This window comes from Oryctolagus cuniculus, chromosome 17, assembly GCF_964237555.1.
Source record: "Oryctolagus cuniculus chromosome 17, mOryCun1.1, whole genome shotgun sequence".
Lineage (NCBI taxonomy): Eukaryota > Metazoa > Chordata > Mammalia > Lagomorpha > Leporidae > Oryctolagus > Oryctolagus cuniculus.
The window spans coordinates 54,568,142-54,592,927 of NC_091448.1; the positions used below are offsets into that span (position 1 = coordinate 54,568,142).

A 24,786-nucleotide genomic window follows, 5' to 3' on the forward strand; every position below is an offset into this window, starting at 1 on the left:
GTGTTGGCTCTATGACCTGCTCTTTTTCATTTATTTATTTATTTATTTGACACTTTACAGTTCTACATATTTATGGGGTACAACGTGATGTTTTGATGCATGCACACTTTGCATACTGAACCAGAGTAGTTAGCATACCCACAATCTCCTGCATTTATCATTTCTTTGTGGTAAGAACTCAACAATGAAACAGATAATATTATATATATATATATATATATATATATATATTTGGACAGTGAGAGACAGAGACAGAGAGAGAAAGGTCTTCCTTTTCTGTTGGTTCACCCTCCAATGGCCACCGTGGCCGGCGCACCGCGCTGATCCGAAGGCAGGAGCCAGGTGCTTCTCCTGGTCTCCCATGGGGTGCAGGGCCCAAGGACTTGGGCCATCCTCCACTGCACTCCCTGGCCACAGCAGAGAGCTGGCCTGGAAGAGGGGCAACTGGGACAGAATCCGGCACCCCAACCGGGACTAGAACCCGAGGTGCCGGCGCCGCTAGGTGGAGGATTAGCCTAGTGAGCCGCGGCGCTGGCCAGATCATATTATATTAACTCTAGTTACCCTCGTGTGCACTAGAACATCAGCATTTATTTCTCCCATTTTGTACCTGGAAGACTAACCTCATCTCAACCTTCCCTTCTCATCCTCCTCCCCCGACTCTGCTAACCACTGCTTACTTCTATGAGATCAGCTTTTCCTGGAGGCCACATTTCAGTGACGTCATGCCGGGAGGACCTGCTCTCTTTTCACACAACATTGCTTCATTCTGTCACACAGAAAGAACGTAAGACCATCCGCGTGGAAGGTCTGCTCCTCATTCCACAAAGCGGCGTTTGAAGACATTGGTTCCAGACGTTGGGGATACAAAGTCTGTTCTCTCAAAGAGCCTTTGAGCTAGCGGCAGGTAAGGGCGGTGGCTCCCAGAATGGACACCAAAGAGACAGCAGCACGGCGCTTTGTGGAAGATACTGAGGAGAGAAGACACTTCCGGTGCGCCCCAGGGCATCATGGGAGGGCTTCGGTGGCGGGAAGGAAACCCCGGAAGTGCACCCCGTCTTGTCGGAGTGGGCTTGGAGCCGGAACTGGGTGCCCACAGGGTAAGTGTGCGTTCCAGATTTTGCGAGTGAAGAGAGAGGGATTTATTCGATTCATTCCCAGAGAGAAACTGCATGGACTGTGTGCTGGGAGGGTGTGAAATCGGGCGTGGAGGGGGAATTTGAAGGCAGGGTCCTTGCGGGATTGGGTCGCGAGGAAAACCTTGGAATATTCTTACGTCACTGAATCCCATTTGAAGTTTTCAGTGCATATATTGGCCTATTTTTGTGTCTCAGATTATATACTATGCAAAGTCAAGTTCGGGTACTAAGATCTGCGGGGTTCTATTGAACACTTGTTCAAAATAGCGGAACAAATGATTCCGTGGCCCTAAGGTACTACCTTCCCCATCCCTGCTTTCTCTCTCTCTCTCTCTCTCTCTCTCTCTCTCAGATTTATTTATTTGAAAGACAGAGTTGCTGAGAGGCAGAGGCAGAGAGTCTTCCATCCGCTGGTTCACTCCCCAAATGGCCGGGAGTTTCTTCCGGCTCTCCCGCGCGGGTGCAGGGGCCCAAGCACTTGACCCATCTTCCACTGCTTTCCCAGGCCATAGCAGAGAGCTGGGTCGGAAGTGGAGCAGCTGGGACTAGAACCGGCGCCCATATGGGATGCCAGCGGTGCAGGCGGTGGCTTTACCCGCTAGCCACAGCGCTGCCTCCGGCCATCCATGCTTTTGAGAGAATTTCTTGTAATTTGAGCCCTCATGCTGCGCTGTACCTCAGTTTCCCCAAGAGCGAGCCGCAAGCCCGAGCTGAGTTGAGTAGCTGAGCAAGTAGGCCGCCCTCCTGAGAGGTCAGGCCTTGAGTCGGGTGTTTTTCTCCTTCGTCATGGAGAGGCTTGCTTTTTCCTCCTGTCCTCCGGAAGCAGCATCTTGGTGGCCCCGGGAGCCAGGAGGGAGGATTCAGGCTGGTAAATTCCATCCTTAAGTACGGCTTAAGGATCTGCCCACGACAGAGCCTTCGGCTTCCCACTTAGGAAAATGTGACTGGTGAGGTCGGCCGTGGAGGTGCCTGCGGACAGTGATACGTGTCACGTGTGCCCCAGCCTCTGCCACAGCCAGGAGGCAGAGGTTAAGTTTGCTCACTGACAGCTGCTGGGGTGTTAGCCCTGGAATGTTAATCCTGAGTGAAAGCTTGGAAGAAAGGCAGCAGCTTTTAGCAGCTGTGTTAATAGGCTCACCCATCAAGTGACCCTCTCCTCTTCACGTTGCTGTTGTCAGTTACAGCCATGTCTTTGATGAGAAGTGGATATGAAATCTTAAGAGGCATGTTATTCTATGTATTTAAAAAATATGACCCTTAAAAAATCCAGAAGTAATACAAGATTGAAAAATAGAATCAAAGATATTAAAATACAGATTTCTTTTTTTTTCCAAATGGATATATAGAATTGAATTTACTGTGCATAACATATTTTTGAAGTATATGCAAGATCTTCAAAAAGTTCATGGAAAATGCAGTTTTAAAATAAACTGTGAGTGGATCTCAAAATTCCTATGTGCTTTTTGAAGTCCTGTCAGATATATATTGTGTATGACTAAAATATGGCTAATTAACAAATGCATTACCTCATATAGTTATCATTTTGTCATGAGAATATCCACTCAGTGTTTTTCAAGAACACAATATATGATCATGAACTATAGTCACTATGCCAGATAATAGGATCTTTGAATTTATTCCTCCTATTACTTGTCACTTTGTATCCTTTGGCCAACATCTCCCCAAAGGTCTGCTTGTAAAATTTTAGCATAGAGATAATCCCTGCCTAAATGGTTTTCAGACCATTCCCCTCCTGCCCCCATGTTTGTATGTATTCTTAAACAGATACATGTTTGGGATATCAGTGTCTAAGTTGTGTTTTGTATTCTTTTAGAACATGTTTTGAAAATTCTCTTGTGATATTAACTACAGACAGTCCCTGACTTACAGATGGTCCTACTGAAGATTTTTTACTTGAACAATAGTGCTTATGCAATATGCAGTCGGTAGAAATTCTACTTTTGAATTTGGACATTTTCCGGGCTGGCTTACGGAGTCCAATCCTCTCTTGATATGCCAGGCAGTGGCAGCAGGTGCAGATCCCAATCAGCCCTGTGGTCACAAGGGGGAAACACCTGATATTCTGCACTGTGTGCTATGTTGCTGAGCTATGGTAGTTTGTAGGGCAGGTGTAGTTAATGCAATTTCAACTTAGAGTATTTTCAACTACAATGGATTTATTGGAACATAATCCCACTGTAAGTTGAGGAGCACCTGTACAAAACCATTTACAATTTCAAAAAAAAATGTACTTCTAACAAAATGTGCAGGACTTGTATATGGAAAACTATTAAACATTGATGAAAGAAATCAAAGATCTAAATAAATGGAGAAACAAATTGTAGTCATGAATTGGAAGACTTAGGATTGTAGAGATGCAGCTAAACAGGTTTAGTGCAATTCCTGTCAAAACTTCTAACTCTGCCTTAAAAGTTGGCTTGCAATATTCTAATAATATTTTCCTAAAGTCCTTTTTATCACTACGATTCATTTCCTAGAACTTAATTTAATTTGTAAATAAAAATGGCATTTTATTTAACTGGAATCATTCACACAGTCCGTACTTTTTCTTGAGAGTCTTTCAGTCAATATGATTATCTTAAGATTTACCTTTTTGTGTGTGTGTCAATACTTTATTTCTTGTTGTTCAGTGTATTCTACCATTGTATGGATATATCAGAATTTGTTTACTCATTCACCTGCTGATGCACATTTGGGTTCTTTCTAGTTTCTAACTTGGAAGTCAATATGCTATTAACATTTATGTGTAAGTCTTTGTGTGGAAATATGCTTTCATTTCTCCTGGGTAAATATGTAGAAGTGGAAGGATTGGATTCTATGGATAATTTCTTTTAAAGAAGCTGGCAAACCATTTCCAAAGTGTTTGTATCATTTTCTGTTATAACTAGCATATGTAAAGGGTCCAGATCTTCTACCTCTTGGCTAACAATCTTTTAGCCATACAATAGCTGCATAGTGGTATCATTATGTTTTAGTCAGTAGTTTCTTAATGAAACCTATTTGTCTTCTGTGTATCTTCCTTAGCAAAATGTTTGCTTAAACCTTTTACCTTATAAAATACTGGGTTGTAGCAGATGAGAGATCTCTGTCTTTCTGCCTTTCAAAATAAGTAAATAAGTAGAGAAATAAATAAAAAACCTTTAAAATATTTTGTAAAAATATTTGTTTTCTTTTTATTGGATTTTTATATTTGTTTATTATAGTGAAGTTTTATTGGGCATTATAGATAGCACATATGTGGATACTTCTGAAAGTTCATGGAAGTTGCATATTATAAAAAAAGTTATGTATGGATTTCAAAATGTTTTTGCACCAAAATAGACCTACCTTTTAATTCAACTTTATGCAAACTTTTTGAAGTACCTTTGTATTTTCTCTCAGTCTGTGGTGTATCTTTTCATTGTTTTTTGAAGAGCAGAAACTTTACATTTTGATGCGGTCCAACTTATTAACTTTTTTCTTTATGGTTCATGCTTTTGGTATTTCATATAATACCTTGGCCTAAGCCAAGATCACAGATATTTTGTCCTATGATTACTTGTAATAGTTTTTATGATTTTAGGTTTTTTTTTTTTTTTTTTTTTTTTTTTTTACTTTATTTGAGAGTGAGGAGTGGAGGGAAGAGAGAGAGGAAGGGAAGGAATGAGGGAGGGAGGGAAAGGGAAAGGAAAAGGCAGAATGGGGGGGGGGCGGGGAAGAGACAGAACAAGCCAGCTCTCTTATCCGTTAGTTTACTCCCCAAATGCCCACAGCTGCAGAGGTTGGGCTGGGGCTGAAGCTAGGTGCCAGGATTTCCATCCAGCCCAATTACTTGAGTCATCATCATTGCCTCTCAAGGTCTGCATTAGCAGAAAACTGGAATCAGGAGCAGGAGCCAGAAATGAAACTCAGGCATTCAGATACAGGACACGGGCCTCTTTGGTTAAGAGGCCAAATGGCAGCCCCTGATTATAGTTTTGATTTTTCTCTTTGATCCAAAAATTTGAGAGACTATTTTTTTCCATTTTTGTTTTAAAGCATTGTTATTAATTTGAGTCATATTTGAGATTATGGCCTGCACAATTTATACTGGAATAGATTGCGGCTGATGAGAGTTGAGAGATGAGTGGAGAGCAGATGCTAGAAGGTAGCAGGAGTGGAGAAAACTCAGTCTTGCCTAGGCTGTAATTTTACTCTATGGCTTTCTCTTCTGTAGGCCAAACTCATGCTCTATCAAAAACTTTCTTGAGGGAGATTTGATGTTGAATGTCCCTCAATTCATACTTTATCAAAAACTTATCCTTTGTCCTTTTCCTATTGCTCTTTTACCTATTCTGTCCAAAAATCTACCCAAATGCACTACCTTGAGTAATTTTAAAATCCATCCACTTTCATCATCTCCTAATGCTATTTCTCTGGTATAAGCCATTGTCATTTGCTTTCTTTTAAGTAGACATCTAACTACTCTCCCGGTTTCTACCTTTGTTCCCTTTAGTCTATTCCCAATACTGCAGCCAGAGAGATCCTTTTAAAAATGTTAATAATCTCCTAAAACCCTGTGAAACTTGCACAAAAATCCTTGAAGTGTCCCTGGAGCCCTATATCGTCTGACACGCTACCCTATTCCTCTTATGTCAAACTGTGTTGTTCATTCTCCTCCAGTCATGCTGGCTCCCTCCCTGGCCCTATCATGTGCTATAACATACCCCTATCTTAGGGACTTTGCATTTCTTTTGTTACCTCTTCCAGGAAATTGTCAACCTAAGTGACAGGCAATCAGAGGGAGATTCTCCAAAGAATAATGATGTTTATTTGGGAACAGCAGAACACTGCAATGGGAATATGTCTGTCACAGTGCTATGGTTTGAGTATTAATTTGGTTGTTGAATGTCTCTCAGATGCCTGTGTTTTGGATATTTAGCTACAGTGATGGAAAGCTGACCAATACACATGGTAAATCATGGGTGTATTTAAAGAGGTTGAAGTAAGGGGAAATTTTCAAAGGTGAAAATGAGGAGGATTACATCAGGTGTTTTGAAATGAGAGTCTTTGGCCACAGTGATTAATAACAAGGGTGATGTTAGTTCAGGGTCGGACAGTTGCTGGGCGGATGTCCTTGTTGAAGCACCTCTTAGGTAAAGTTGCTGTGGCCTCTGTATAAGCCGTGATTCTGGTAGAGCGTTTTGGGAGAGTTAATAACTGGCACGCATCTTAACAACCCTTCCTTTGTCACCTTTGGCTGTATTTATTTATTTATTCATTGTTAGGATTGACACAGTGGCTTTATTTTGAATCTTACAACTTTTGCTTTCCTTTCAGATGCTCTGGCCTCATGTGCACATTTGACTTAATTTCCGGCTTCCTTCAGGTCTCTGCCAAATGCTTTCTTAATAAAGAGGGCTTTCCTGATGGCTTTCTATAACATAGTCTCCCCTGTACGTTGTAATTTTCATCACTGATCATCTGACACATTATGTTATTCCTTATTTGTTTAGTCCCTTTCTTTCCTTGTAGAAGAAAGCAGCTCCCAGAGGGTAGAACTATTTTTTGTTCATTGCTATTCCCCCAGAATTTAGAACAGTGTCTGCACATAGTAGATGCTTAATATCTTTTTGTGGAGAGGGTAAATGAATGGGTCTGTCTGGAGGAGCATCCTCAAGAGAGTGTTTTCCTTAGTAATTTGTAATGATCAAAAGAGACTTCATAAAAATAAGCCCAGTAAAAGATTTGTGTGTGTGTGTGTGTGTGTGTGATAATGGGAAGAGGACTGCTGGGAGGTGATAGAAATACAAAATACTAAATGCTCTGCAAAGCCATTTATAATATTTAAAAATACGTGAGGACTGTATTTGAGAGTAAATAATTTTTGCAAATTAAAAAAGTCCAGGGATGGGGATTTGACCTAGTGGTTAAGACACTCACTTCTCATATCAAAATGCCTGGGTTTAATACCCACCTCCAGCTTCCTGCTAATGCAGACCCTGGGAGGAAGCAGTGGTACCTCAGGTAACTGGGCTCCTGCTACCCACATGGGAGACCCGGATGGAGTTTCTGACTCCCAGATTTGGCTTCTGGCCTCCGTGCAGGCTGTTGCAGGTATCTGGGGAGTGAGGCAGTAGAAGAGAAGGCATGCTCTCCTGCTCCAATAATTAAATAAAAACAAAAAAGCAAGTTGTATTTAATTTATAAATTTACTGTTGTATTTATTCTACATTAAGAGAATAAACATCGTAGAGCAAATGACCAAAAATAGCACATTTTGTGTATTTTTTGAGTCACTCGCTGCATTAGGCAGGTGTTTTACTCTGCACTGATTTTTGTCTGAACCTCTCGGCTCTTCACCCGCAGTTTGTTGACCTGGGATTCGGCAATGTCAGCTCTTTCCTCGGCCTCCTCCAGCTCGTGTTGGAGTTTGCGGAATTTAGCGAGATTAGCATTGGATTGTTCCTCCTAAGAACAGAGATGAAATTATGAGAATTAGAGTTTGTGGTCCTCCTTGTACTTGTCACCAGGGAGTAGTCTTTCCTCTGATTAAATATTTTTCTCATGTTTTATTTGCTGTATCTGACTTCAGATAGAATTTTTTAGTTAAATTACATGTTTTTACTTGAAATAATGAAAGGGGAAACAATTTTGCAGTGGAGGAGATAGCCTTCTGTCAAGCCCATGCATCTGTCTTCGGATGTCCTGGGTAGAAAAGGACTCACATGCCCTTATGGACTTCAGTAAGCCAGTGTAAAGTCAAATTATACCTTTGGGGGGAAAAATCTCAAAAAAAGATTTTTTTCTTTGCCACACTACACTTTTGCTGTAGTGTATAAAGAAAGGTAAGAGGTAGAAGAATGGGGGTGGGGACAATTAGGAAAAGTATAATTGGAGAATCTTCCAATGTGTTCTCTCAATAGCTACAGCAAAGGCAGGGAAAAGAGCCATTGCCGATTGCATTGGTAGTGAGTGAATGATTTAGTTGCCATAAGATTAATGTTTGGCTTTTGAGAACACTTGATTTTGTGAATGGCCCGAGGGAGAGGAATGTTTATCAGGGTGTTAATTAGTTTCTACTGTATATTCTTTGCAGCTATCAAGTGAAGTGAGTAATTTGGAACATTCTTTTTATCTCCAGCCCTTCCAAATTGCTTCATAATAAAAATATCTCCTCTTGAAGCCCTATTTTATAATCTGAATTGGGGAATAAATCCATACTTATAAAATCGCTCCCCTTAAAATACAAGCAGTAGATTCTTACTTTGTCTCCTTTTTTTCTCATTAACTCAATCTTTTAATACACTTTCTACCCCCAAAGGAAATCTGCTTATTTCCTCATTGTCTTAAAGGTACTTACAGCTTCCTCAGCTTGTCTCTTGTATGACTTCACTTTTGCCTGCAGCTTATCCACCAAGTCCTGCAGCCTGAGAACATTCTTGCGGTCCTCCTCTGTCTGAAATTGGAAGAAAATGAACTGCATTCAACCCCATGAAATAAACATGCTACAGTGGGAAAGCAAATCACTTGGTCTGATGGCAGGTGGAGCAGGAGTACACTTGACCAACTCCAAGGCTTCCTGCATAGGATTAATGGCAGCCAATCTGGCTAAATGCCTACTGTGTGCAGCCACTCTCTTAGGGAATCACACACACCTCTAATCCTTGCCTCCCTGCCTCAGAAAGCAGATGAGGAAAATAAAATTTGGGTGTATGATGACTTAAGTTCAGAAAGCAAGAGAGGCCAACCCAGGGCTGATATCCTGTTAATCTGACTTTAAAACCCATACTCTTCTTTTTTATACTATTTTTCTTTAGAAAACCTTCCTTAGTATGGATCTGGATAAGCAACTATGTCTTTTACCCCATGTATGTACTGAGTGAATGCATATCTATTTGTGAATTCAACATAAATAGTCACGATGTTTTCACTTTCTCTCCGGGCAGGAAGTCTGGATACTCTAGAAAGCTATTCCCTTTACCTGGTAGGTGAGTTCCTTTACTCTTCTCTCATGTTTCCGTAAACCTTTCACAGCCTCGGCATTACGTTTCTGTTCATTTTCAACCTCTCCTTCGAGCTCACGTACCTGCAATCCAGAAAGATACTTACATAGTCAGTCCTGAGGGCCATTGATTAGTTCAGGGTTTACGGAAGGTGTAGGGTGGTGGTCCCCCAGCCCCAGGACAAGGCCAGGAGTCCATATATAGGAAGAGAGAAGGGTAGAGGGAATGTGCTTTTTGGATTCAGAGAGATCAAGACACCCACCCTGGCCTCCAGCTTCTGGATCTGCTTCTTGCCGCCCTTGAGCGCCAGCTGCTCGGCCTCGTCCAGGCGGTGCTGCAGGTCCTTGACCGTCTGCTCCAGGTTCTTCTTCATGCGCTCCAGGTGGGCGCTGGTGTCCTGCTCCTTCTTCAGCTCCTCCGCCATCATGGCTGCCTGGTTAACAAATGAATCAAGAAGTAATAGTCTGGTGATAGCAAGTAGCATACACGTGACAGGAAACAAATGCTCATCCGGCTCACATCAGTGATGGCCTTCTTGGCTTTCTCTTCTGCATTGCGAGATTCTTGAATTACTTCTTCCACTTCACTCTGGAGTTGTGAAACATCATTTTCCAGTTTCTTCTTAGTGTTGATGAGGCTGGTATTCTGTTAAAAATAGAAATTTACAAGATTTTCAGTGTACCCTCTTGGGATTTTACAGATGGTTTATGTGTTGGCTCATGCAAGAGACCTGATACCAACATTTCACTAAATTTTAAATATTTGTTTATTACAAAATATTAATAATTTGCAAGGTTGAAAACCCTGTCCCCATTCAAATGCTCCCAGTGTCCACCTGATTTATGGATAAAAACTTTTGACGTACACTGACATTTGTTTGATGTGGGTATCTCACCTGGGTGTGCAGGAGCTGCACCCGCTCACTGGCATCCAGGAGCTCCTGCTCGGCCAGTTTCCGGGCCCTCTCCGTCTGCTCCAGCGTGGCCCGCAGCTCCTCGATCTCAGCCTGCAGCAGGTTGGCTCTGCGCTCCACGATGGCCAGCTGCTCCTTCAGGTCCTCCTGGCCACGGAGAGCATCGTCCAGGTGCAGCTGGGTTTCCTGTTTATAGCAAAAAGGCCTTTCATGTTCTGAAAAGGATGTCAACATCCCAGGAGATGAGCTGGAAGAATGTATTGGTGCCAATAACAGGAAATGACATGTCCATCATTTGAATGAGCCTGAGAGTGGTGATGCCACTTGCTTAGGGTGAGGGTGAATTATCAGGAGCCAGATTCTTTTTCTAGTTTTGCCATTAACTGGTCATTTTTTGATAAGTCATTATTGGTTATCCTCTGTTCAATATTTTCTATGTGTTCTACCTAGTACTTGACATTGTTAGTTACTTTGATCCTCAGAGTAACCTTGTGAGCTGAGTCATTTTGTTCTTATTTTGAAAGAGTGGTCAGGTTTTCTAAAATCAGGCAGTTAGTAAGTGATAACACTAGTTCTCAACCTCAAACCTTTCTGGTGTCTAAAAGTCTGTGTACTTTCTTTCATATTAAATCTTAATCTCTGGGCTTCTGTTTGTTCTTCTACATGAAATTTCTTTAAAAATATTATGTTCTTTGTGGATTTACTTTATCTACCTTCATACTATTGGCTGTATAATTTGTTAAGAGAGAAGAAGGATGATTTCACACAGACAGGTAACTTGCCTGACTCCTCTGTTACCTTGAGGACGCCCTGGGTGTTCCTGTAGTTCCTCAAGCTCTCCGCAGCCAAGCGGTTGGCGTGGTTCAGCTGGATCTCCATCTCATTGAGGTCTCCCTCCATCTTCTTCTTGACTCTCAGAGCATCGTTCCTGCTCCTGATCTCCGCATCCAGCGTGCTCTGCATCGTCTCCACCACCCTGATGTGGTTTCTCTTCAGCTGGTCAATTTCCTCATCCTTCTCAGCAATTTTCCTGTCGATCTCAGACTTGACCTGGTTCAGCTCAAGCTGGATGCGCAGGATCTTCCCCTCTTCGTGTTCAAGAGACGCCTTAGCACAACAGTGATCAGTTAAAAATGAAAAAGCATTTGAGTATTTGGAGTCTGTTCTTATGGGAACCAAGCTTTTATTAATATGTTTGTCTTCATTTTACAAAGTACAATAGAGTACTTTCAGGAACCCATTCAGTAGTCACTCTTGTTTATTCTGTCACAGGTTAGGTACGGCAGCTCGGTAATAAAGGTGCCTGTGCTATACAAATATTATTCATGCTAGTACTAATATGATTATATGATTAAGTTTATGCATAGTAAACACGAACTTTCAGTCTGTTTTATAAGTTGAAATATTCATGTGTGATACACTAATCTCCCTGGTGTTAAAAACTATCAGTTTTAAAAATATGTTTTTTTCTGGATACATAATGTTCATTCTGGAACGTGGAGGCAATACAAATTCATGGAAAATATTTAATATGAAAAATATGCATGAATTGACAATTAAAATGTTTATTTTTATTTGAGAGAGAAAGGGAGGCAGAGACAGAGAGGAGAAGATTTTGATTTTCTATCTGTGGGTTCAGTCTCTAAATGTTTACAACATCCAGGGCTGGGCCAGGCCAAACCAGGAGCCAGGAAGTCAATCTGGGTCTCACACATAGGTAGCAGGGACCCAAGTACTTGAGTTGTCACTTGAACCCAGGCACTTGGATATGGGGTGTGAGTGTCCTTAGTGTCATCTGTGCCAAATGTTTGTCCCTCAAAACAATTTTTTTGCACCAAAATAAGCTTATATTTTACTTCCATTTTCTAAGAGCTTTTTGAAGTATCCTTGTACATAACAAGAAGAAGAATAAAAAAAAAACTACCCATTTTTCCACCACTCAGAGGTGACAATTTTAATGTGGTACATTTTCCCATTTCTATGTATTTTTATGTAATTAAAGTTGTATGTATAAAGCAAGTATTTGTCTGTCTTTTTTCAGGTTAATCACATCTAATAGTTATATAAAATTCTATCATATGGCTGTTCTATAATTTGCTTGTTTTTGTTCTTAGATTGGGCACTTTGTCTCTATTTAAGATTATTTTCTTGGGATAAATTCTCAGAAATAGATTTGATGGGTCAGAGTATTTACATTTTTAAGGTTTTTGATAACTCTTGCCAAATTGACTTTGTAAAAGTCATGTAAGTTCAGATTATCAGCCATTCCTTAATAATATACCCGTCTCATGGCACCACTGCCTACTTTGAGTATTTTCACTGATGCTTATCTCTGATTTTTCTCCTGCAGTGTAGTAACACGTACCTCTGCTTCCTCTAAGGCAGCCTGAATGTCACATTTCTCTTGTTCCACTTGCTTCTTTATTTTTTCCAGTTCATGAATTTGCTTTCCTCCCTCTGCAATCTGCTCAGTGAGGTCAGAAATCTCCTCTGTCGATGAACAAAGAAGTGGTTAGACCCATGGCACCGTGGAAAGGTCCTGCCAGGGCTAGGAAGGTAGGGAAGGTCATGAGGACTCACGCTGCAAGTTCTTATTTTCTCTCTTTAGTGTCTCAAGGTGGTCTAAAGATTCCTCGTAGGCGTTCTTCACCTTGAACAGCTCGGTACTAAGAGCACGTGACTCCTTCTGGGAGGCCTCAAGTTCAGCCTGAGTTTCTTCATACTTCTGTTTCCATTCTGATAGGACCTGCAAAGGAACAAACCATCAGCCAGTGCAAGGAGAAGGAAGACTTCATGAAATATTCATGAAGGTGAAGCGGGCTGGGCCACCTTGTCAAAATTCCTTTGCTTCTTGTCAAGTGCTGCGCAGGCAGCATTAGATCTCTCCACGTCGAGCATGAGGTCTTCAACTTCATTCTGCAGCCGCTGCTTCGTCTTTTCAAGGGAAGCACATTTGGCGTTCACAGCTTCCACGTGTTCCTCAGCTTCCTGTAGACGCTGGGCCAGCTTCTTCCTGCAAAGTTAGCCAGGCAGTCAGGGCGTGGCCAGCATCAGGAGCAAAGTGATAACCTCCTTGACCCCTTCTCTCTTTCTCTTCCTCCCTCTTTCCCTCCCTCTCCCTCTCCCCCTTCTTCCCTCCCTCCTTCCTTCTTTCTTCCCTTCCTCCCTTCCTCCCTTCCTGCCTTCCTCCCTTCCTCCCTTCCTCCCTTTCTTTCTTTCTTTAAAGATTTATTTTATTTATTTGAAAGTCAGAGTTACACAGAGAGTGGGACAGAGAGAGAATCTTCCATTTACTGATTCACTCTGCAAATGGCTGAAATGGCCACTGTAGGGCCAGGCTGAAGCCAGGAGCTTCGTTAGGTCTCCTGCATGGGTAGCAGGGCTCCAAACATTTGGGCCATCTCCACTGCTTTTCCCAGGCCATTAGCAGGGAGCTGGATTGGAAGTGGAGCAGCCGGGTCACAAACTGGTGCCCATAGGATGCTGGCATTGCAGATGGCAGCTTTATCTACTATGCCATAATGCCAGTCCCTCTCAGTCCTATTTTTATATGGGCCAAAAACACAGCTTTCAAAACTGTGGCAGCTGGAACTGCTTCCTGGATTGACAGATTATGTGAAGAGGTCCAAAGTGGTGAACAATTGGACTTAAGTCCTTGGTATGTTACTGAATTCTTAGAGGCCACTGTTGGTGCTTCCATGGTATATGCCTTACTGTGTAAGTGCTTCAGGACTTTTAGGACATCTGATTGAGTATGGTTGTAGAAAATGATTAGCCAGGACAAATTTATTGACTGGTTAATATATCCTTTCTTGTTCCAGAAAAGATTTGAGGCTAAATAGCTATTTTATTGAGCAAAAATATTCTGAGCGCATTCATTTTTCTCAAACTTTCCATTTCATTTTATGTACTTTTCCCCTGTAGAATAACCCATTTCTTCTAATCATATAGTTGGACAACCAACTCAGAGAAATAAACTGATGGATAAATCAGGATAATTCATGCAGTTTAAGCAGAGACTTTTTTTCATCTTTTGATTTTTCTATATTCTTGCTTCATTCCCAATTGTGTGTCATGTACATATTCTGAGGTACAGCAAAGCCTTTATCCCTGATAACCAAGAAGGTCAACCTGAGGGTCTCCTTTGGTCTCTACACAAACTAAGGCTTTATTTAGACCAACTGTTCTATGTAATTGTTTTATTTATTTTAGACCAACTATTTATTTAAACCAAAATTGTTTGGTTTTAAGAGGCATGTCTGCCTATTAGTGCACAAGAAGGTGGGCCCTGGAATAAGGGTGTCCGTTTCCAATCCCAGCTGTACTATTTATTAAACATATGATAATTGGTTAATATCTCACATCCTCAATTTCCTCACCTGTGAAATGATACCAGCCTAATATTGCCATGAAAACCAAGTAGGCTGATGTACATACAGTAGTTGACACATCGTATGCACTCAGTGGATGCTAGCTTTTGCTCTTGTTATAGTAGCAGCAGCAGCATCACAGCTGCTTCTGGGAGTTGCTGGGTTAGGCAGCTAAGAGACTGTTTTGACTCCTCCAAAGTTCACAACACATACTTGGCTTCCTCCAGCTCCTCCGTGCGCTGGATGGCGTCCGTCTCGTATTTGGTCCTCCACTGGGCAACCTCACCGTTGGCCTTGGACAGCGCCCTCTGCAGTTCAGCCTTGGCTTCCTGCTCCTCCTCGTACTGCTCCCGCAGCAGGTCACAGTCATGGCGGGAGGACTGCAGGGCGTGGGCCAGTGCGTTCTTGGCCTGTGGAAGTAGCAATTCAGTGACTTAAATTCATGTAGACAGTGATACTTAATTTATATACCCCAAGCAGAAGCTAACTGGGCATGTTTAGATTTGATTATCAAAAAGATCTTTGATAAAGCTTACTTTAGTTTCTTCCTCCAGTTGACGTTTCAGCTCCTCAATCTGTTGAGTAGATGCTTGCTTGCTCCTTGAAAGCTGAGAGACTAAAGCATCTTTCTCATCTAATTGTCGGGAATATTCACCTATGGATATTAGAAGTAAAGGCATTTTTGATGGCATAAAAATAATCCTAAAACTGATTTTATGTATATACATATGTATCTATGTGTATGTATTTATATATATATATATATTTATATACACTCATGTTATCTGCTTCTAAATGTTATTGTAAAATGCATGAGAAGTAGTTTAGAAAGCAGTCTTGTCATAGGAGTGTAACAAATGAGTTGGTCTGCTCATTCTGGCTCATCACTCACCCCCTTGCTTTTGACCTACTCAACACATGGTGATAGTTTATTTATGTTCCTCTAAAATTAGATCATTGTCGTTTATTCAGAACCGCTGCAATCACTTTTATCCTGTCCATGATTTCAGGATGTAGAAGGGTCTGTACCTGCTTCCGTCTGCAGGCGCGCTCTCTGTGCGCTGAGGTCATTGATCAGCCGCTGCTGCTCCTCCTCCTTGGCCTTCAGCTCACTCACTTGATCCTCCAGAGTGCGGCACATCTTTTCAAGGTTTCCCTATGGAACAGGTGGTGGTGAAAGATGAGATACTGAATGCAGTAAAAAAAAAAAAAAGTTAAACTTGGGTTCTTAAAATATTTTTATAGTGCATAAATTTATATCAAGTGAGTGTAAGTAGAAAGTTATGAAGTTAACTCTCTAGAACATGCTAGAATTCAAGCATGGTGAGTACATAATGTCCCTAAACTGGTCATTGTTGGAGATCATTCATTTCTTCCAATGGTATTGTCATTTGCTAACAGCAACTTTTGAATCATCTTAATGGACCACAGCCAATATTAAAAAAAAAAAAAACAGAATGAAATACACTAGGAAGGAAAATATTTGAGTGGTGCTATAAAATGCCTGCACATGCTGTTTAATGATAAAGGGCAGTGAGTATTCTTACAGCTTATTACCCTTGTTTAGAGACAGTGCTGGGTACCTTGGCTTTGGAAATGGCCTCTGCGTTACTACTAAGATCATCGATCTCCATCTTCAGCTCGCTCTTCTCCTTCTCCAGCTTCTGCTTGACCCGCTGCAGGTTGTCAATCTGCTCCCCGAGCTCGGCCACGCTGTCTGCGTGCTTCTTCCGCAGCGTGGCCGCTGTGGCTTCGTGCTGCAGGGTGGCCTCCTCCAGGTCCCTGCGCAGTTTCTGGAACTCAGCCTCGCGCTTCTTGTTCAACTCCACCTGAGCAGACGTGGCCCCACCAGCTTCTTCCAGCCGCTCGCTGATCTCCTCCAGTTCCCGGGAGAGGTCGGAGCGCTGCTTCTCTGCTTTGGCCCTGGAGGCCCGCTCTGCCTCGATTTCCTCCTCCAGCTCCTCAATGCGGGCCTGGCAGTGGAACAAACACTGTGACATATATCCATCTTAACTGCAGGATTTTTTTGTTTGGGTTATTGTGTGTGTGTGTTTTTTTTTTTTTTAAATATGCGGAGAACCGGAGGTGAGATGACTCACCTGCAACTCTTTTATCTTCTTCTGTAGCTGAATTTCTAGTGCTTGCTCATCTTCAATTTTGCTTATTAAGTTGCTGATTTCAAATTCTTTCCTTAGGACAGAAGAGCAGAATACATTAATACACATGTAAATGGAAAGGTTGCATCACACAGAATATTCCTGGAGCTCCTACTTTTTAAGCTTTTCATCAAGTTGCTGTTTGTCGTTTTCTATATCCATTGTGGATTCTTGGGCCAATTTTAGGTCTCCCTCCAGTTTCCTCTTGGCTCTTTCTAGGTCCATGCGAAGTTTCTTTTCTTGTTCCAGAGAACCTTCAAGCTAACGATCAAGAAAATATGTAAAAATTGAAAGTTTTTTTTTAAATTTCATCAGCTTGTTAAAAAAAATGTGCTTACGTCATCCACTTGCTGCTCTAGCTTGGTTTTAGCCTTGGTTAGGGTGTTGACTTTGTCCTCCTCTGCCTGCAGGTCGTCCAGGGTCTGCTGGTGGGCCTCTTGGAGTGCCTTCTTCTCCTTGGTCAGCTTGGCGATGGTTTCATCCAGGCCTGCCATCTCTTCTGTGAGGTTTTTCACCTTAGGAAGTAAACATGTTTTGGATTAAATGTTACATTATGGTGGATTCAGTTCTGTGTTTTGTTTCAGAATAAAAATGCCCACAAACTTCCTACATATGTGTTTTATACCTTGTTCTCTGTGGCATGCTTCTCCTTCTCAACCTTGGCCAGGGTCAGCTCAAGGTCATCGATGTCTTTCTTCAGCTCTGAACACTCATCCTCCAGTTTCCTCTTCTTGGCCGTCAGCTCCGCATTGATCTCTTCCTCGTCCTCCGCTCTCTCCGTCACCTCCTTGATCTTGGCCTCCAGCTGGATTTTGTTTTTAATCAGTTGCTCACACCTCTCCTCTGCATCAGCCAAGCTGTCTGCTTCCTACGGTGAGATTTATTAAGATGTTTAGAGAGTTAACTTATTTTAGAATTTGTTCTTTTCACAGAATATTAATGTTTTATCAAATTATGTGAATTTTTCAGTATGAACATAAAACTTAATTGTACATTATTGTATGGCCTCAAGAAATGTAGCTAATTAGAAGTGGGACTACAACTTTAGAAGCAAGCTAATCAGCAAAAATGAAGGATTAGTGGAGCCACTGAAAAATTAAGAAGTAGTGTGTAAAAGAGTGGAAAGACTTCTAGACAGGGCAGAAGAAAGCCTGGATTCTTTTCCTAATAATGCCTCCATTTGTATGATTTGGGGCAAATTGCCTTATTCTGCTTATTCTCAATTTTTAATGTGTAAATAAGGGAATTGAAGTAGATAATTGCTTAGAGTTTTTCTGCTGTAATATTAAAAGATTATGGTTTAGTGAAATTGGTTAGTTTTGGTTTTATCATTCTTTCTCCTCCTCAAATAACTAGTAGCTGGATTTAATTTAAAAAAGAAAATAAGAAAATTAACTTAAGTACATTTCCAGGCAGTATTTTTAATAAACTGAACCTTTCCTGATACAACATAACAATGATGTAATGGTCTAAGATTTGCATTTCCATTTAAGGATTTTCTTATTAGTCTCAAAATGAATTATAGAATATATAAGACCATATCATTCTGAGAAACCATATAGCCCAATAAAGTTTTTTATAAGTGACTAATTAAAGGACTCCAATAATAATCAGGTCAGTCACTAACTTATTAGATTACTCTGGCCTGGAAAATTTCTTTAATATCCCAGTGTTTCTTTTGTTTGGATATTAACTTTTTGGTTTTAAAAAGTGTTTACTTATTTATTTGAAAGACAGAGCAACAGTAAGAGAGAGAGGGATAGAGAGAGGGAAAAAACGAGACTATCTTCTGTTAGTTCACTCTCCAAATGTCTGCAACAGCTGGGGCTGTGCTAGGCTGAAGCTCGGAACCTAGAACTCCAGCTGAGTCTCCTACACGGATGGCAAGGACTGAGCACTTGAGCTATCATCTCCTGCCTCCCAGGTGCATTACAGGAAGTTGCACTGGGGGCAGAGGCAGAAGCAGAGGGATCAAGTCTAGTGATATTACTGCATAAATTCTTCCTTTTTTCCCTTTCTAAGTTGGAAGTAGTTGTGTATTTCAAAAGATAAGGAAAATACTTGAAAAAACCGAACCAACCAGATTTTCTTTAAAGGAAAAGGCCATTCATAAATCCTAAGGATGTGTGGAGCTTGTGAATGCTTCAGTAACATGGTACATGCAGACTGTGGAGTACTCACAGCTTGGACCTGGAGTTGCAGGTCATTTTTCTCTTTCAAGAGCGTGACCATTTTTTCCTCCAGTTCCTTCCGTTTGGCCTCTGACTTGGCGAGCTCATCTTTGGTTTTCTGGAACTCCTCCTTCATGGTGGCCATCTCCTTCTCCGTCTCCGCGCTCTTGAGCAGGGGCTTGATCTTGAAGAACAGTTTCATCCAGGGCCAGTGCTTGACGTTCATGAAGGCGCGGACGTTATACTGGATGCAGAAAAGGGCTTCTCTGAAATGTTATAAAAATATCACTGTGGATTGATCCACTAAAGACAATGTTATTTATTACACGCAAACTTCCCTTTTAATGAATACCCCCACATGTAAGTCATATGTCAGATTCTGAATATGCAGGCTTTACACACACACACACACACACACACACAGATGTATAAGCTTTCACACTCAGACTCATAGTTCTCAGTATAACCCATGTGAGCACTTATTTGAGTACTGTGCATATGGAGCAATTCTGTGTTTTCAGTTCCCATCAAACTAGCAAAGAGAGCTGGCGCCGCGGCTCACTAGGCTAATCCTCTGCCTGCGGCGCCAGCACACCGGGTTCTAGTCCTGGTCGGGGCGCCGGATTCTGTCCCGGTTGCCCCTCTTGCAGGCCAGCTCTCTGCTGTGGCCAGGGAGTGCAGTGGAGGATGGTCCAAGTGCTTGGGCCCTGCACCCCATGGGAGACCAGGAGAAGCACCTGGCTCCTGCCATCAGATCAGCGCAGTGTGCCGGCTGCAGTGCGCCAGCCATGGCGGCCATTGGAGGGTGAACCAATGGCAAAGAAGGCCTTTCTCTCTGTCTCTCTCTCTCACTGTCCACTCTGCCTGTCAAAAAAAAAAAAAAAACAAAAAAAACAAAAAACAAAAAACAACCTAGCAAAGAAGCTGACTTTAGAGAGCATGTACTTTGAATGTATGAGCAACACATACCATTTTAAGATCATTTGGCACAATATTATGATGTGGGTGAGGGTTTGGTGATTGTACGTTGACTGTGCTGCTTGGCTGTTTGCATATTTGTGGACCATGAAATGGCACAGGTTGCTCTGAATTGCCCCACCTAAATTGAGCTTATTATTATTATTTTTTTTTTGACAGGCAGAGTTAGACAGAGAGAGAGAGACAGAGAGAAAGGTCTTCCTTCTGTTAGTTCACTCCCCAAATGGCCGCCACGGCCGGCGCTGTGCCGATCTGAAGCAAGGAGCTGGGTGCTTCCTTTGGTCTCCCATGTGGGTGCAGGCACCCAAGCACTTGGGCCATCCTTCACTGCCTTCCTGGGCAACAGCAGAGAGCTGGACTGGAAGAGAAGTAACTGGGACAGAATCCGGCACCCCAACTGGGACTAGAACCCAGGGTGCCGGCGCTGCAGGCGGAGGATTAGCCTAGTGAGCTGTGGCCCCGGCCTGAGCTTATTATTTGTCATGTCTTCCTTGAAATATCTTCTTCATTTGATAATCACTTAATTATCCATGCTGCAGACTTTTGTTAGCTTCGTCACATAATATGTTGACTTTTCTCAAATTCTTCAAGGGCTTTAGTCTCACCTACTCAATTAGATTGTAACATTTGCAGGGTTTATAGCATAGATGGAGCTCCAAAATCTGATTTATTTAAATAAAAATTAAAAATAACAATAGAAGGTACCCCTTTTCCAAACTCTAGCAACTGACTGCCAAAGTTTGAATAAGTTGTAACTCTGTGTGTATCTCTTCAAGCTTGTTAAAATGGAAATCAGAACTCTGTAGCTCCAGTTTTTAAGACCTGTAACTCTGAGAAGGCAGATACCATGACACAAACCAAAATGTAGAGACATGTGAAAAAGACTTTGGAACACTTAAAATACTGGCCTAAATATGAAGAAAATGAATGCAAAATGTGTGCGTAAGAAGAGGACATGCACTAGTGCTGGGTAGATAAGCTGGGTGATGTTAATTACAGAAAGAGAACATGGAAGTTTTGAATTGGTAAATAGGATGAGGAGGGAGGGCTTGTGCAGATATGAGAACAGGAGATAAGCAAATTGTTTTTGCCTGACTGGAAAAGGCTGTGTGGTTGGAAATGATAGATGAGGTGGGGAATAGAGAGGCCCTTGACAGCCAAACAAGGCAACTTGGATTTGACGTGGGATACCACGGGGAGCCACAAACTGAGATATGGCATGATGAGCATAGTGCTTACTGCAAACCATTCCTGCAGCTCTATGTGAGGAAGATGGAGAAGGAGACATTGGAGGCAGGAGGGATCCAAGCGTGAGGGCTGAAATGAAGACTGATGGGTTATAGGAGTGAGCTCTGAACTGGGTGAGAAGTACATATTAGCCACCAAATAGCAGAAGTGATGAACAAGGAAGGCTCATTTTTAGTCCCTGAGACAACTTGTACTCCGGATACTCAGTGGCTGTTACCTCCTCTGCAACATCTTCTGATGTTCTACCCTCATTAGGAATCCCCTACAGACGGCTTGTGTTCTTGTGATAATCTGGGCCAACTTCTCATCTCTCATTTCTTCCAGAAGACCCAGAAGGCCAGCTTTGAAGAAAACCTGGAGCAAGGGAGAAGCATGAATCATGCCAGTTTCCTGCAGGAGGCTCAGAGATGGCAGAAGGTACTTGGATCAGTTGTAAATAAATAGCAGCTCTACCTTGGTATGTCCAAATTTATACTGGGTGTGGTCAATATCAATGGAGGCAAGGAGCTTCTCAGAAGCCTTCTTGCTGTCAATGAACTGTCCCTCTGGAATAGCACTTGCATTCAGCACCTTGTATCTGTTCAGTTAAAGAAATACTGGTTAGGAAGTGTGACCACATAGGCAGACCGAATGACCCCAAAAAGAAATATTAGTTAAAAATCTGAGAGCAAAAGTAGGAGTAGAAAAATCCAGCTGCCCTTTAAACAGTAAACAATATGGTTTTCTGTTGCATGTTCCTTCCTATTACTCTTCTAACCTATTACTGTAACCTACTATCACAAGACTCTATTATTCAGTGTCCTCATTTTATAAGCTGAGCAGGATACATGAAATACAGGGAACAGAGACAACACTTGAGGTGATAAAATATCCACATCATTCAGGGAAATGCAACAATGAGAACTGACCTTTGTTTAAAATCACCATACAGGATTCTGCTTGGGAAGCCCTTCCTACAGATGCGGATGCCCTCCAGCACCCCGTTGCACCGCAGCTGGTGCAGGACCAGTTCATGCTCCATGGCACCTGAAGATATAGAGTGTACTTACTACTGGGCACTGCATTTTCTAACTTGTGCCTTTTGATTATTTAATGCAATGTGTCATACCTGGAGTTTTGGTTTCATTGGGAATGATACACCGTACAAAATGAGGGTGTGTGCTTCTGAGGTTGGTCATCAGCTTGTTTAAATTTTCCTAGAAAACCAGATAGAAGAGACTAGTGGAAACGTTCTGTTTCATTTTTTTTTTCTTTTTATAATTATGTGGAATGTACCTAGGCAGCTTCTTAACTACTAGGCAGAAGGCTGTGGAGGCTTCAATTAACTGCATTTTGAAGGTCTCTAACCTGCCTAATAAACAGAGGGCCAGAATGCTTGGGAGAAATGCAGATCTCCAAGGTATTCATTTCTGACACCTAGGATCTGTCTTAGAAACAAACAGCATGTTTAATGGCCTTGATACAAAGGAAGTATTCTCATCTGGGAATCAGAAGGCAAAAGACTATGGCCTTGTTTTGCCACTAATGAGCTTCCTGACTCTACAAAATCTCTCTTGTCTCACTGGGTCTCATCTAAAAGTAGTTGAGATTACTTGTAAGGTCCCTTTCTGTCTCTCAGGGCTAATAATTTTCACAACAGCACTTTACAGAGGTAACCTAGGTTACCTATCTTCTGCTATTTCTTTCTTGAATTTATTATTCCCTGGGACCTTTACCCCTTGGTTTGTTTTGTTTTTTTTTGAAGAGTCTAATATTGTGAGATATGTAATCTTGTGTGGGTGGATTTTATGTGCCTGAGACTATCTGGAATCTGAAACATATGGCGAGGGGAGTAATGGATCATGACAGAAAATCATGGTTTACTCAAGTATAGAAAACTCACATGTAAATATTTCTCAGTTTTTAGGTATACTCTTTAAGAAGGTATATTTTGTTTCACATTTTAGTTATCCATTAGAAAAAATGTTTTGAAATAGAATAGATTAGAAAATGGTTACCTACAAAGTAATCTGTTTCTAACCTTGAAAGCATATACAAGGACAAGTTGATGAAACAAGAGTCTTTTTGGTGAGAATGCAAATTGGTAATGAGAAAGAAGAAGGGCAAGAACAATTTTTCTGTTTCTATGTCACATGTGCATTTTGATTTTTAAAAAGAATGAGATCTAGCCACATAAATTCTGATTCAGTAGCCATTAGTTCAGACATTTGGCACATTCCCTCTTGAAAGAGCTGATTTTTAAACTCTATAAGACAATCACATCCTTTTGTAGTAAAATTATTATTATTGTTTGTTAAATTTCAAGAGATGTTTTCTGGCTTAATCATCCACTTACAACATCATGCTTGGCTTTAGGTGATTTTGAGCTACTATAAAAAATTAAGTCCACCTCATAATCTAAGATGTGTTTTGGTTGGGAGGAGGTTCTAAAGAGTGTATCTCAGGCTTATTCTCAAGGAGAACTTGGGAATGTTCTCCAAGGACAGCATTAGTACGTTAAGAATGCTACCTTCACAGCTTTGAAGTTCTGCTATACTACTTTGAAATCAGCCTTGCTATACCATAAAGCTTTTAAGGGTGCTTTAGCATTCCTGAATACATTCAATAAGCATAAGGAATAGTGCATAAAGCACCTATCTCTACAGGAGTAGTATTGCTTTGGCTGTTCCCTGATGAGAATGAATGTTCAAAGTGACTCCTATTAACATTCCAGTTCTTCCTAATTTATTCTAAACCCTGTAATTATGATAATTCATAGAGGCTGGATAGATTTTTCTCAAATTCAATTTGTACTTTACCCTGAAAAGTGCTGACACGGTCTGGAAAGATGAACCCTTCTTCTTGGCACCTTTCTTGGCACCGCCATCTGAGGTATAAAGAAAACCCATCAGTTAGGGTTAAACTCCTAAGGCTGGCATGTCATATGGTCAGTCTGTGGAGGAGGTGTACTTAGACTAAGAGCACGGAAAGTACCTGCTTCAGCACTAGCATATGTGGAAAAGAGACTGGCCAGGGTCTTCATTGCAGACTTCTGGTAGAGCCCAACCACAGTGTCGTTCAGGGGGTCCTTGTTCTTGTCCAGCCAGCCAGCAATATTGTAGTCCACGGTGCCCGCATAGTGGATCAGGGAGAAGTGGGCCTCAGCCTTGCCTTTGACCACTTTGGGCTTCTGGAAGTTGGCAGACTTGCCCAGGTGCTGGTCATACAGCTTGTTCTTGAAGGAGGTGTCTGTGGCCTTGGGGAACATGCACTCCTCTTCCAGGATGGAGAAGATGCCCAGTGGCTAAATTGAGCAGAGTAGACATTGGTCAATTAATTTCTCTCAAAAGATCGAGGCATGATGTCTGTCATTTGATTGAATTATAGGCATCTCTGATTAAATATATGTTACAAAGTAAACCAGGGTCACAGCTCAAAGAATTTCCATTGTTACCACTAGAATGATGTTTCTGCCATTCCTTCTCACGTTCAATCAGTAGCATTATTTTCAATTCAAAGAATGGCTGGGCATAAACACCAAATAGCACAGTACAGGGGATGGCTGAGTTACTAAGTGTTTTGTCTTTATCTCACTTTTTTCCTAGTAAATCAATAAGTCTTTCGTAAAAGTTTCAATTTGTTATAAGAAGGACTTCCTGACTTAGAATATGCAGTAAACAGTATAAATAGCCCAAACCTTATTTAAGATATTCTGTGTATTTAATTTCCTTAAAAATAGATTATGAAGTAGCATGAGCAATTGACTTCTTGACTTTGAACAAATTAGCTTTCATAAAAACATTAGCTGTATTATCTGTGCATTTGTGTTTACGTAGAAAAATATTCA

The 24,786-nt window shown here is 41.5% G+C and overlaps 2 protein-coding genes across 3 annotated transcripts in view; both read right to left on the reverse strand.

Moving 5' to 3' along the window:
* The window catches only part of MYH13 (myosin heavy chain 13), a 67,095-nt gene extending 66,367 nt beyond the window's left edge, over window positions 1–728 (reverse strand). Inside the window, exon 1 of the mRNA XM_070059951.1 lies at window positions 681–728. Coding sequence (XP_069916052.1) covers window positions 681–713 — 33 coding nt within the window. The 5' untranslated portion in view covers window positions 714–728. The remainder of the gene's footprint in view (window positions 1–680) is intronic.
* Window positions 729–7,316: 6,588 nt separating this feature from the next.
* LOC100303760 (myosin-8) overlaps window positions 7,317–24,786 on the reverse strand; it is a 30,051-nt gene continuing 12,581 nt past the window's right edge. For both annotated transcript variants that reach the window (XM_002718960.4, XM_070061389.1), the window contains exons 16-40: window positions 23,934–24,243; window positions 23,759–23,826; window positions 22,069–22,156; window positions 21,869–21,986; window positions 21,414–21,537; window positions 21,178–21,314; window positions 18,745–19,000; window positions 17,189–17,431; window positions 16,902–17,078; window positions 16,679–16,824; window positions 16,507–16,597; window positions 15,991–16,380; window positions 15,437–15,563; window positions 14,944–15,062; window positions 14,621–14,817; window positions 12,867–13,050; window positions 12,618–12,783; window positions 12,403–12,527; window positions 10,836–11,144; window positions 10,020–10,223; window positions 9,644–9,769; window positions 9,387–9,557; window positions 9,103–9,207; window positions 8,482–8,577; window positions 7,317–7,589 (exon numbers count right to left, since the gene is read on the reverse strand). In XM_002718960.4, the coding sequence (XP_002719006.2) occupies window positions 7,440–7,589; window positions 8,482–8,577; window positions 9,103–9,207; window positions 9,387–9,557; window positions 9,644–9,769; window positions 10,020–10,223; window positions 10,836–11,144; window positions 12,403–12,527; window positions 12,618–12,783; window positions 12,867–13,050; window positions 14,621–14,817; window positions 14,944–15,062; window positions 15,437–15,563; window positions 15,991–16,380; window positions 16,507–16,597; window positions 16,679–16,824; window positions 16,902–17,078; window positions 17,189–17,431; window positions 18,745–19,000; window positions 21,178–21,314; window positions 21,414–21,537; window positions 21,869–21,986; window positions 22,069–22,156; window positions 23,759–23,826; window positions 23,934–24,243 (4,227 nt within the window). In that variant the 3' untranslated portion in view covers window positions 7,317–7,439. The remainder of the gene's footprint in view (window positions 7,590–8,481; window positions 8,578–9,102; window positions 9,208–9,386; window positions 9,558–9,643; window positions 9,770–10,019; window positions 10,224–10,835; window positions 11,145–12,402; window positions 12,528–12,617; window positions 12,784–12,866; window positions 13,051–14,620; window positions 14,818–14,943; window positions 15,063–15,436; window positions 15,564–15,990; window positions 16,381–16,506; window positions 16,598–16,678; window positions 16,825–16,901; window positions 17,079–17,188; window positions 17,432–18,744; window positions 19,001–21,177; window positions 21,315–21,413; window positions 21,538–21,868; window positions 21,987–22,068; window positions 22,157–23,758; window positions 23,827–23,933; window positions 24,244–24,786) is intronic.